At 45.3% G+C, this 12,793-nt stretch overlaps 1 protein-coding gene across 1 annotated transcript in view; it reads left to right on the forward strand.

Annotated features, from left to right (window-relative positions):
- The first annotated feature begins 789 nt into the window (after positions 1-789).
- Positions 790-12,793, forward strand: part of tek (TEK tyrosine kinase, endothelial) — an 86,042-nt gene continuing 74,038 nt past the window's right edge. Inside the window, exon 1 of the mRNA XM_055632195.1 lies at positions 790-1,488. Within this exon, the coding sequence (XP_055488170.1) occupies positions 1,437-1,488 (52 nt within the window). The 5' untranslated portion in view covers positions 790-1,436. The remainder of the gene's footprint in view (positions 1,489-12,793) is intronic.

Consider the following 12,793-nt stretch of genomic DNA (forward strand, 5'->3'; position numbering starts at 1 on the left):
AGCGATATAGGGTAGCGTTTTTTTCTAAAATCAATATACAGCGCAAACAGGAAGTAGTCAAGATTCAAGGGTCAAGATTCAATTTATTTGTCATTTGGACCCCTTGAGGTTCAAACGAAATGACGTTTCTGCAGCCATACATTACAAACAAATAGACCCAAGACACAACATAATTTACATAAACATCCATCACATTGCTGTGATGGAAGGCCAAAAAACTTATCTCTCCACTGCACTCCCCACCCCCCCGATGTCAGAGTCAAAGTCAAAGCCCCCGGCTGGCGATTGCGATTGTCCCGCGGCCATTAAAGCCACGCCGGGTGATGCAAGGTCGCACACCGGGTTCTTGATGTTAGAGCCCCCGGCGTGCGCTTGCAGAGTCCCGCGGCCATTCCAAGCCGCGCGGGGGCGGATTCCAAGATGTGACTTTTAGTTATATAGATTGTCTTTCTGCTGACTGGTTGGCACGCAAAAAATATTTTCACTGTACCTCGGTACACGTGACAATAAACTAAACTAAGAAGGGTCCCCACCAGAAAGTTACCAATCCACGTTCTCCAGAGATGCTGCCTGACCCGCTGAGTTACTCCAGCACTCTGAAACGTCACCTATCCATGTTCTCCACGGCTGCTGCCTGACCCGCTGAGTTACTCCAGCACTTTTTTTAATTTATTTTTTGTAAACCAGCATATGCAGTTCCTTTTTTCTACAGGCAATCCAAGACAGAAGTCTACTCTTCTGTGCGCCATATATAGAGTACATTTGGAGCAAGGCAAACCCAGTAATAGCACCCGATCATCAGATAGACTCAATTCGTTTTTTTGTTGTTAATTATTTGTCCGCCCTGGGACTAACAGAATCAAGGGACATGGGGAGAAAGACGGAACGCGGTACTGATTTTAGATGATCTGCCATGATTATATTGAATGGCGGTGCTGGCTCGAAGGGCCGAATGGCCTTCTCCTGCACCTATTTTTCTATGATTGTATAAGACGTTAAACATGTCTGTGTAACAACCATTACAAACTGCAATTTTGGTTCTTGAGTTGGTGTTTGAGAAAGCCGCTGCGAGTTGTTTTCAGTACATTGCTCCGTGCTGTTGACTATTTCAAGGGTGCCAAACTCCTTGGCTGTGTGCGCGCTGCCGCATCCGATACAACAGTCCTGAGCCGTTCCCACAGGAAACAGGAAAGGAGAACAATCACCCACTTCCCTGGGTCAGAGGAGCTGGAATCCGCCTTGTCCTCAACCTTGCAATATTTCAGCCAATTTTCTGATCCAGTTTTTATTTTTTAAAGAATTGTCCCTTGCCCAAGTTCTGTGACACAAGCGAAAGATCAGAGAGAAAACCAGTCACATGGATATAATAATGGGGGAACAGCGAAAACGGAATAAACCCGTGATGTGAAATTGACCGAATACCGTGTGGCCCAGTAATGGAGTTACTGGGAATTTTGATCATTCATGTTACCTGTTGGTTAAGTCCAGGTAAGATAGGTTCGCAGCTTCCAGCGACTAGAGTCGGACTCGCTTCTTCAGACTCGCTCGCTGAGGTTGTTTAAAACGTACATCTATCTATGTAATCTTCGCTTCGAGAAAGGAACGGGCTGATCTGTAACCAAACCGATTTAAAACGTGTAGGAAGGAACTGCAGATGCTGGTTTAAACCGAAGATAGACACAGAATGCATGTCAGGCAACACCTCTGGAGAGAAGGAATGGGTGACGTTTCGGGTCGGGAGTCGGTTTCTTCAGTCTGAAGAAGGGTCTCGACTCGAGACGTCACCCCACCCATTCCTTCTCTCCAGAGACGTTGCCTGTCCCGCTGAGTTACTTCAACAATTTGTCTATCTTCGGTTTAAAATATGTCGACTCTAAGGAATACCAGCACGGGAGAACTTTATAGAACTTTATGTAACTTTTATAGAACTTTATGGAACTTTATAGAAGTCAATGCTAGAAACTAGAAGCGAAGATTGAAAGATATGTGGGTGCGCACAATTTTAGTTGTCTTGTGCTGTGGCTGGTGACCGTTTATAAAAGATGAATATTATCAGACTGAATGAATTTTCAACTTAATGTGTTAGATGAATAATATATATGGTTATAATTTTCAAACCATCTCGATGTGTCACTTCATTGTTGGTGACGAACAATTCATGGTGCGTAATGGTCTATTAGTGTGTTTAGCTTTCTAGACACATTTAAATAGATCACAGGTCCAATCATGGGGAGAGCTAATATTCATATCGGGTCAAATATTTGAAATAAAATGCTAAGGAGTTTGTTGTGATGCATAAAAAAAACACTTCCTGAGCAATAGTATTATTCTAATGAATGCACACGAGGATTGTGTAAGCGCGTCCCAGATCTGGTGGTCTGATCGTTTTCTTTGCACCATGTTGCAAATCAAGCCTTCAAGATTGACAAAATCTTGACCGAGATTGACCGAAACGTCCCCATTCCTTCTCTCCATAGATGCTGCCTCACCCGCTGAGTTTCTCCAGCATTTTTGTCTTCCTTCGATTTTTCCAGCATCTGCCGTTCTTTCTTGTTTTTTTTTTTAAGATTAATCCTTTTTGAGAAAGGCTGATATCATTATAAAGTCAAATTAAACAGTCAGTCAATTTTGTTTTAACACCTGTGACTACACATACGCCATTTGTAGGGTGGGGAAAGATGCCATAGCCACAGATATTTTGACCTCTTTAATGTATTTAACTTCTCACTTTCTTTCACGATGTGGTAAATATAACATCAAACCTGAATTGTGTACAGTTCCATTAAAGTTTGATCTTTGTTACTCTTTCAGAGTTCAAAAACTGTTAGTCCACCCTTTTCCTGATCTACTGCTTTTCCTTTGTGCTCAGAATAATGTTGAAGTCATGGAGTTATGCAGCACGGAAACAGGGCCTTTGGCTCACCTTGTTCATTATACTGGGCTAGTCCCATTTGGCTGCATTTGGCCCATAGCCTTCTGAATCTTTCCCATCCATAAATCTTCGCCAATGTCTTAAACAAGCATCTTGATTGAATCCACTTCTACAGATTCCTCTGGCAGCCCATTCCAGATAAAGACTATACTCCATGTGAAAAAGTTGCTCCCAAGGTCCCTCTTCAATCTCTCCCCTCTCACATTAAGCAAACATTCTCCAGTTTTAAAATCCTCTATCCAGGGAAAAAACGGTATCAATGCTCCTTGTGATCTTGTACACTTCAATAAGGTAATTCCTCAGTATCCTCAGATGCTCCAAAAGAACTATGTCCCAGCCTATCCATCCTTTCTGTATAACGCTTTCACTAGCCTAGGTAACATCCTGCTGAATCTCGTCAGCACCCTTTCCAAGTTGATGACATCCTTCGTATAACTCGGCAGCCAGAATTGTACACAGTACTTCAAGTGAGGTCTCACTAATAACCCGTACGGTAAGCTACATTATGATGTGATAAATTCTGTACTCGATACCCTTCCCAATGAGCTAAAGACCGTCAATGCAGCTGTACCCCCAGATCTCTCTGTTTTACAATGGTCTGTAGGGCTCTATAATTTACTGTGAAAAAAGTATCCTAGTTATCCTAGTTTGACATCCCAAAGTACAACATCTCACACTTATGGCATGGTGCTGCCTTCCAGAGCCAGAAATCCGGGTTCAATCCTGACTACGGGTGCTTGTCTGTACAGAGTTTATACATTCTCCCTGTGACCTGCGTGAATTTTCTCTCGGTGCTCCGGTTTCCTCCCACACTCCAAAGACACAAAGTTTTATAGGTTGACAAAAATGCTGGAGAAACTCAGTGGGTGGGGCAGCATCTGTGGAGAGAAGGAATAAATGACGTTTCGGGTCGAGACCCTTCTTCAGGCTGATATCGGGGGGGGAGGCTGGAAAAATAAAGGAAGAGGCAGAGACAGTAGGCTTGTGGGAGAGCTGGGAAGGGGAGGGGAGGGGAGGGGAAGGAGTGAGAAAGCAAGGACTATCTGAAATTGGAGAAGTCAATGTTCATACCGCTGCGGTGGAAACTACCCAAGCAAAATATGAGGTGCTGTTTCTCCAATTTGCTCTGGACCTCACTCTGTCAATGGAGGAGGCTCAGGTCCGAAGGTCGGATTCGGAATGGAAGGGGGAGTTGAAGTGCTGAGCAACCGGGAGATCAGGTTGGTTATTGAGAACCGATGTAAAACATTTCTCCAGCATTTTTATCTACCTTTGATTTTTCCAGCATCTGTAGTTCTTTCTTAAACAAGGTTTATAGGTTAATTAGCTTGGTATAAATGTAAACTGTCCCCGTGTGTAGGATAGTGTTAATATGCAGGGATTGCTGGTAGGCGTGGATTCGGTATGCCAAAGGGCCTTTTTCTGCACTGTACCTCTAAACTGAACTAAATTAAACTAAACTGATCAGATTTAAATTCCATTTGTCATTTAATGCCCACCATCCCAACTGATCTAGATCTTGGTCTCAACTTGGATATTAAAACAATGTTACTGTCATCCAAATCATGAATGTGACCTGCATGGTTTTCTCTGTGAGCTCCTGGTTCCTCCCACACTCCAAAGACATACAGGTTTGTAGGTTAATTGGCTTGGTATAATTGTAAATTGTGCCGAGTGTGTAGGATAATGTTAAGGTACGGGGATGTCTGGCTGGTGTGGACTCAGTGGGCCGAAGGGCCTGTTTCCACCCTGTGATAACCAATGGAGTATTATTTAAAGACAGCAAGGTTCACTCAAGTCTTACGCAATAAAATCCATTGTTCTTACCCAGTCAACCATTCTGTAATTCCCTTGCAATTAGTTCTGAAATGGAGCAATTAGTCACTTAGCACAGGGGCTGATTGGGGTAAGCAATAAATGATCACAATCACAGTCACAGTCACAATCACAATTGGGGTAAGTCACATAAATGATCACAGTCACAGTCACAGTCACAATCACAATCACAGTCACAGTCACAGTCTCAGTCACAGTCACAGTTACAATCACAATCACAATCACAGTCACAGTCACAATCACAGTCACAATCACAGTCACAGTCACAATCACAGTCACAATCACAGTCACAGTCACAATCACAGTCACAATCACAGTCACAGTCACAGTCACAATCACAGTCACAATCACAATCACAGTCACAGTCACAGTCACAGTCACAGTCACAATCACAATCACAGTCACAGTCACAGTCACAGTCACAATCACAGTCACAGTCACAATCACAGTCACAGTCACAATCACAATCCTCTCCTGGCCTGTCAGCTGGTTAAATGAATCAGGCTGGTATCTAAGAGAGAGGGCGCTGTCACACTGCATACTACAAAATGTCTCTATTGAAGCTAATTAGTACATTTTTTGAAGTGCATTCACTATTGTAAAATAGGAAACAAAAAGCCACCAATTTGTGTCCAGCAAGATTCTATAAACGCTAGCTAATCTTCATTAATGTTGCATGATGTACAACAACAGGATGACCTCCCCTGTTCTTCTTCAAAACCATCATCATGTTTTTTCTGCCCAGCTGTGAAACCAAATTGTTTGTTTCTCATCCAAAAGCAAGGAGGCGCAGCGGCAGAGTTGATGTCTTACAGCGCAAGAGACCCGCGATCGATCCTGACTACGGGTGCTTGTCTGTACGGAGTTTGTACGTTCTCACCGTGACCTGCATGGGTTTTGTCCTGGGTCTCCAGTTTCCTTCCACACTCCAAAGACGTACAGGTTTGTAGGTTAATTGGCTTGGTATAATTGTAAATTGTCCCAAGTTGTTTGTAGGATAGTGTAAATATTGCCTCAGTGGGCCGAAAGGCCTGGTTCCACGTTGTATCTCTAAACTAAACTAAACTAAACTTCCCCTCTAACAATGCAGCACTTCCTTAGTCTTAAGAGGGGTCCTAACCTGACACATGCCCTCCAGAGATGCTGCTTGCCCTGCTGAGTTTCTCTCACACTTTGTGAGACTGATGGGATGAAATGTGGTTATTCAATGAAAGGACTATTGTGGTTAAAGTGTATAAACCTAGAGCTTTGAAAAGTACATGAAACTATGGTGGTCTTGCCATTATTTGTGAGAGGAATGTGACTGATGACTGAACGATCCAGGGTTTCGATGTTTTGGACTTGATGGAGAGGGAGGCCAACCAAGAAGAGGAGTTTAGTTTTTTAGTTTAGTTTAAAGATACAGTGCGGATACAGTCCCTTGGTCCACAAATCCGGACCGACCAGCGATCCACACACATTAATATTATCCTACACACGCAAGGGACAATTTACACATACACCAAGCAAATTAACCTACAAACCTGTACGTCTTAGGAGTGTGGAAGGAAACCGAAGATCTCGGAGAAAACCCATGTGATCATGGGGAGAACGTACAAACTCCATACAGACAGCACCCGCAGTCGGGATCGAACCCTGGTCTCTGGCACTGCAAGCAATGTAAGGCAGCAACTCTACCACCACGCCACCGTGCCGCCCAGTGTGCCACTGTGCTGCCCACCAATGTTGCATTACCAATCAGGTGCATTAAGAAATAATGTACCGGAGGGACCATCCACTATGGCTCGGTGTGTAGGAAAGAACTGCAGATGCTGGTTTAAACACAAGATAGACACAAAATGTTGGAGTCACTCAGCTGGACAGGCAGCATCTCTGGAGGGAAGAAATGGTTGACGTTTCGGGTCGAGACTCTTCTTCAGACCAGAAAACAGCTAACAATGGCCTGTTTCCTTTATCAATGTTACTTTTTTGCATATCTTTCATTCACGGTCTATATCTCTCTACATCACCATCTACATCTCTTGTTTCCCTTTCCCCTGACTTTGGTCTGAAGAAGAGTGTCGACCTGAAACGTTGCCCATTCCTTCTGTCCAGAGATGCTGCCTGTCCCGCTGAGTTACTCCAGCATTTTGTGTCTATACACTCTGGCAAAATGGGTAGAGTTCACATGACAATAAACTCTCTTGACTCTTGACTTGAAAAGGTTGATGAGGACAAAGCCATAGATGTTGTCCATATGGGCATCAGCAAGGCATTCAACAAGGTTCCACATGGTAGGCTACGTTGGAAGGTTAGAATGCATGAGATCCAGGGAGAGCTAGCGACTGGATAGAACGTTGACCATGGCAGGAAGCAGAGGGTGATCGTGGAAGGTTGTTTTTCGGTCTGGAGGGCTGTGAGTAGTGATGTGCCTCAGGGATCAGTGCTGAGCCCATTGCTGTTTGTGGTTTATAATCAACAATATGGATGAGAATGTGGAAGGCGTGATTAGTAAAGTTGTAGATGATTCTAAAGTGGGTGGTACCGTAGGTAGCGAAGATAGTTATCACAAATTGCAGCAAAGTCTTGATAAGTTATGCAAGAGGGCTAAGGAATGACTAATGGAGTTTAATGCAGAGAAGTGAGAGGTATTGCTATTTTAGGATGACAAACCAGGGCAAGACCTACACGGTAAGTGTTTAGCTAGGTTAAGAGAAACAGCGTGGAAACTGGCACTTCAGCTCACCGACCACCAATCACCCCATTCACTAATTCTATCCTACACCCTGGACAGTGGATGTTGTTTACCTAGATTTTCAGAAAGCCTTTGATAAGGTGCCACACGTGAGGCTGCCAAAGAAGATGAGAGCCCATGTTATCAAAGAGCAGATACTAGCACGGATAGCAGGTTGGATGGATGGCAGAAGTCAAAGAGTGGCAATAAAGGAGGCTTTTTCTGTTTGGCTGCCAGTGACTAGTGGGGTTCCACAGGGGTCGGTGTTGGGGCCGCTACTCTTCACGTTGTATATTACTGATTTGGACGAGGGGATTGAAGAAGGCTTTGTGGCCAAGTTTGCGGATGACACGAAAATAAGTGGAGGGGGCAGGTAGTGTAGAGAAAGCAGGGACTCGGCAGAGTGGACAGAGAAGTGGCAGATGCAATATAGTGTAGCAAAATGTGGAGTCATGCATTTTGGAAGTAGGAATAAAGGCAGAGATTATTTTCTAAATGGGGAGAGAATCCAGAAATCGGAGGTGCAAGGGGACGTGGGAGTGCTGGTGCAGCATTCCCAATAAGTTAATCTGCAAGTTGAAGCGGTAGTGAAGAAGGCAAATGCGATGCTAACATTTATTTCAAGAGGGTTAGAATACAAAACAGGAATGTAATGCTGAGGTGCTATAAGGTGCTGGTCAGGCCACATTTGGAATATTGTGAACAATTTTGGCCACCATATCTGAGGAAAGATGTGCTGGTCCTGGAGAGGGTCCAGAGGAGGTTTACGAGAATAATCCCAGGAATGAGTGGATTAACATATGATGAGCGTTTGATGGCACTGGGCCTGTACTAGCTGGAGTTTAGAAGAATGAGGGGGGACCTCATTGAAACCTATTGAATAGTGAAAGGCTTGGACAGAGTGGATGTGGAGAGGATGTTTCCACGTGGGAAAGTCTAGGACTTGGTGATCATGGACTTGAAATTAAAGGACGTTTCTTTAGGAAGGAAGATGAGGAGGAATTTCTTTAGTCAGGGGGTGGGGGGTGAAACTGTAGAATTATTTGCCACAGAAGGTTGTAGAGGCCCTCAATGGATATTTTTAAGGCAGAGATAGATAGATTCTTGAATGGTATAGGTGTCAGGGGTTATGGGGAGAAGGCAGGAGAGTGGGGTTAGGAGGGAGAGATGGATCAGCCATGATTGAATGGCGGAGTAGACTTGATGGGGCGAATGCCCTAATATGGCTCCTATCTGGCCTTATGATCCTAGGGACAATTTACAGAAGTCAATGAATCTACAAAGCTTCAAGACTTGAGTGTGGGAGGAAATCGGAGCATTTGGAGAAAACCCAGACGATCACAGGGAGAAAATGCAATCTCCGTTCAGACAGTACCCATAGTCAGGATTGAACTCAGGTCTCCGGTGCTGTAAGGCAGCGACTCTACCACTGCACCACAGTGCCGCCCTGGATGGGACTTGCAAGTGTTGTAGAACAGAGTTATCCAGTACATAGTTCATTGGAAGCGGTATCACAGGTAGATAGTGTTAAAGAGGGAACTGCAGATGCTGGAGAATCGAAGGTTACACAGAAAAGCTGGAGAAACTCAGCGGGTGCAGCAGCATCTATGGAGCGAAGGAAATAGGCAACGTTTCGGGCCGAAACCCTTCTTCAGACTGATCAGGGGTGGGGGTGGGTGGGGACAAGAAAGGGAAAAGGAGGAGTAGCCGGAAGGCTGGAGGGTGGGAGGAGACAGCAGGGGAGCTGAGGAAGGGGAGGAGACAGCAAGGACTAACAGAATTGGGAGAAGTCGATGTTCATGCCCCCGGGGTGCAGACTCCCCAAACGGAATATGAGGTGCTGTTCCTCCAATTTCCGGTGCTGCTCGCTGTGGCCATGGAGGAGACCCAGGACAGAGAGGTCGGAGACGGAGTGGGAGGGGGAGTTGAAGTGCTGAGCCACCGGGAGGTCAGCTAGGTTATGGCGGACCGAGCGGAGGTGTTCGGCGAAACGATCGCCCAACCTCCGCTTGGTCTCACCGATATAGATCTGCTGACATCTAGAGCAGCGGACGCAATAGATGAGGTTGGAAGAGATGCAGGTAAACCTCTGTCGCACCTGGAACGATTGCTTGGGTCCCTGAAAGGAGTTGAGGGGGGAGGTAAAGGGACAAGTGTTGCATCTGCTGCGGCCGCAAGGGAAAGTGCCCGGGGAGGGGGTGGACCGAGAGGGAAGGGAAGAATTGACAAGGGAGTTATGGAGGGAGCGGTCTTTGCGGAAGGCAGATATGGGGGGAGATGGGAAGATGTGGCCAGTAGTGGGGTCACGTTGGAGGTGGCGAAACTGACGGAGGATTATTTTTTGTATGTGATGGCTGGTGGGGTGAAAGGTGAGGACTAGGGGGACTCGGCCCTTGTTGCGAGTGCGGGGATGGGGAGAGAGAGCAGTGTTGTGGGGTATGGAAGAGACCCTGGTGCGAGCCTCATTTATGGTGGAGGAGGGGAACCCCCGTTCCCTGAATAGTGAGGACATTTCAGATGTCCTGGTGTGGAACGCCTCATCCGTGGAGCAGATACGGCGTAGACGGAGGAATTGGGAGTAGGGGATGGAGTCCTTACAGGAAGCAGGGTGGGAAGAAGTGTAGTCCAGATAGCCATGGGAGTCAGTGGGTTTATAGTGTATGTCGGTTAGAAGTCTATCACCTGCAATGGAGATAGTGAGGTCAAGGAATGGTAGGGAAGTGTCGGAGATGGTCCAGGTGTATTTCAGTGCCGGGTGGAAATTAGTGGTGAAGTGGATGAAGTCAGTCAGTTGTGTGCGGGTGCAGGAGGTGGCACCAAAGCAGTCGTCGATGTAGCGGAGGTAGAGGTTGGGGATGGGGCCCTGGTATGTATTGAACAAGGATTGTTCGACGTAACCTACAAATAGGCAGGCATAGCTGGGGCCCATGCGTGTGCCCATCACAGGTAGATAGGATGGTTAAGAAGGCTCTCAGTGTAATGGTTTCATCAGTCAGTGCATTGGCTTTGTCAGTCAAGGCATTGAGTATAGAAGTTGGAATGTTATGGTATAGCTTAAAAAGATTTTGATGAGGCCACATTTGGAGTAATGTGATCAGTTTTGGTCACCCTACAACAGGAAGGATGTTGTAGAGTCATAATTATAGAGTCATACAGCACCTAAGCAGATCCTTCAGCCTTATTTGCCCATGCTGGCTAAGATGCCCCATCTACCCTAGTCCCATATGGGTTTGGCCCCTATCCATCTAAACCGTCCTGTCCATGTACCTGTCCAAATGTTTTTTTTTTTAATGTTAATATAGTATCTGCCCCAAATCATAAGTTCACAAGTTACAGGAGTAGAATTAGAATTAGACACCCTTTCGAATCAATAATTTGTCTATGCCTGCCTCAAAAATATCCACTGACTTGGCCTCCTCAGCCCTATAGCTCATCAGTTCCATATACCCACTCCACACTCTGTAAAAAAGTTGCAACTCAGATTCCAAATAAATATCTCCTCTCTCATCTTAAACCTATTGTTATATTGTTACAATTGAAACTGGGTTGTATCATGCAAATTAAATGCATGATATAAATCATGTGATCCAGATAGTGTGACCAGTTGCAGAGTGAGAAGCTTGTAGAACACTGTATAAGTAACATAGAAACATAGAAAATTAGTTGCAGGAGTAGGCCATTCGGCCCTTCGAGCCAGCACCGACATGCAATATGATCGTGGCTGATCATCCAAAATCAGTACCCCATTCCTGCTTTCTCCCTATAACCCTCGATTCCATCATCCCTAAAAGCTAAATCATTCTTGAAATCATCCAGTGAATTGGCCTGCACTGCCTTCTGTGGCAGAGAATTCCACAGATTCACAACTCTCTGGGTGAAAAAGTTTTTCCTCATCTCAGTCCTAAATGGCCTTATTCCTTATTCTTATGCCCCTGTCCCACTTAGGAAACCTGAACAGCAACCTCTGGAGACTTTGCGCCCCACCCAAGGTTTCCGTGCGGTTCCCTGAGGTTTTTGTCAGTCTCCCTACCTGCTTCCACTACATGCAACCTCTGGCAACCACCTGCAACCTCCGGGTCTCCAGAGGTTTCCGTTCAGGTTTCCTAAGTGTGAAGGGGGCATGAAACGATGACTCCTGTGACTCTTTGCTCCTAAACTCAAATCCTCTCGCTATTAAGGCCAACATGCCATTAGCTTTCTTCGCTGCCTGCTGTACCTGCATGCTTACTTTCAGTGACTGATGTACAAGCACAAACAGGTCTTGTTGCACTTCCCCTTTTCCTAATCTGACACCATTCAGATAATGTGTGTAGAAAAGAACTGCAGATGCAGGTTTAAATCGAAGGTAGACACAAAATGCTGGAGTAACTCAGCGGGACAGGCAGCATCTCAGGAGAGAAGGAATGGGTGACATATCGGGACGAGACCTTTCTTTAGTCTGAAGTAGGGTCTAGACGCGAAACATCACACATTCCTTCTCTCCAGATATGCAGCCTGTCCTACTGAGTTACTCCAGCATTTTGTGTCTACCATTCAGATAATAATCTTGTTCTTGCCACCAAAGTGGATAACTTCACATTTATCCACATTATACTGCATCTGCCATGTATCTGCCCACTCATCCGACCTATCCACGTCACCCTGCAGCCTCATAGTATCCTCGCAGCTCACTCTGCCACCGCGCTTTGTGTCATCGGCAAACTGGGAGATGTGATTTTTAATTCCTTTGTCTAAATCGTTAATATATATTGTAAATAACTAGGGTTCCAGCACTGAGCATTGTGGCACCCCATTCGTCATTGCCTGCCATTCTGAAAAGGACCCGTTAATTCCTACTCTTTGCTTCCTGTCTGCCAACCAGCTATCTATCCATTTCAATATCCGTCCCCCAATACCATGTGCTCTAACTTTGCACACTAATTTCTTGTGTGGGCCATTACACACAATAATGTGTAATTATTGATACACCACATCCACTGGCTCTCCCTTATTCATCCTACTTGTTACATCCTCAAAAAATTCCAGAAGATTAGTCAAGCATGATTTCCGTTTCATAAACCCATGCGGACTTTGACTGATACTGTGTAGGAAAGAACTGCAGATGCTGGTTTAAATCGAAGGTAGACACAAAATGCTGGAGTAACTCAGCGGGACAGGCAGCATGTCTGGAGAGGAATGGGTGACGTTTCGTGTCGAGACCCTTCTTCACACCAATAAGTACATCTTTAATAATCAACACAAGCATCTTCCCCACTACCGATGTAAGGCTAACTGGTCTATATTTCCGTTTCTCTCTCCCTCCTTTCTTAAAA

Source organism: Leucoraja erinacea, chromosome 3 (genome assembly GCF_028641065.1).
Source record: "Leucoraja erinacea ecotype New England chromosome 3, Leri_hhj_1, whole genome shotgun sequence".
Classification (NCBI taxonomy): domain Eukaryota; kingdom Metazoa; phylum Chordata; class Chondrichthyes; order Rajiformes; family Rajidae; genus Leucoraja; species Leucoraja erinaceus.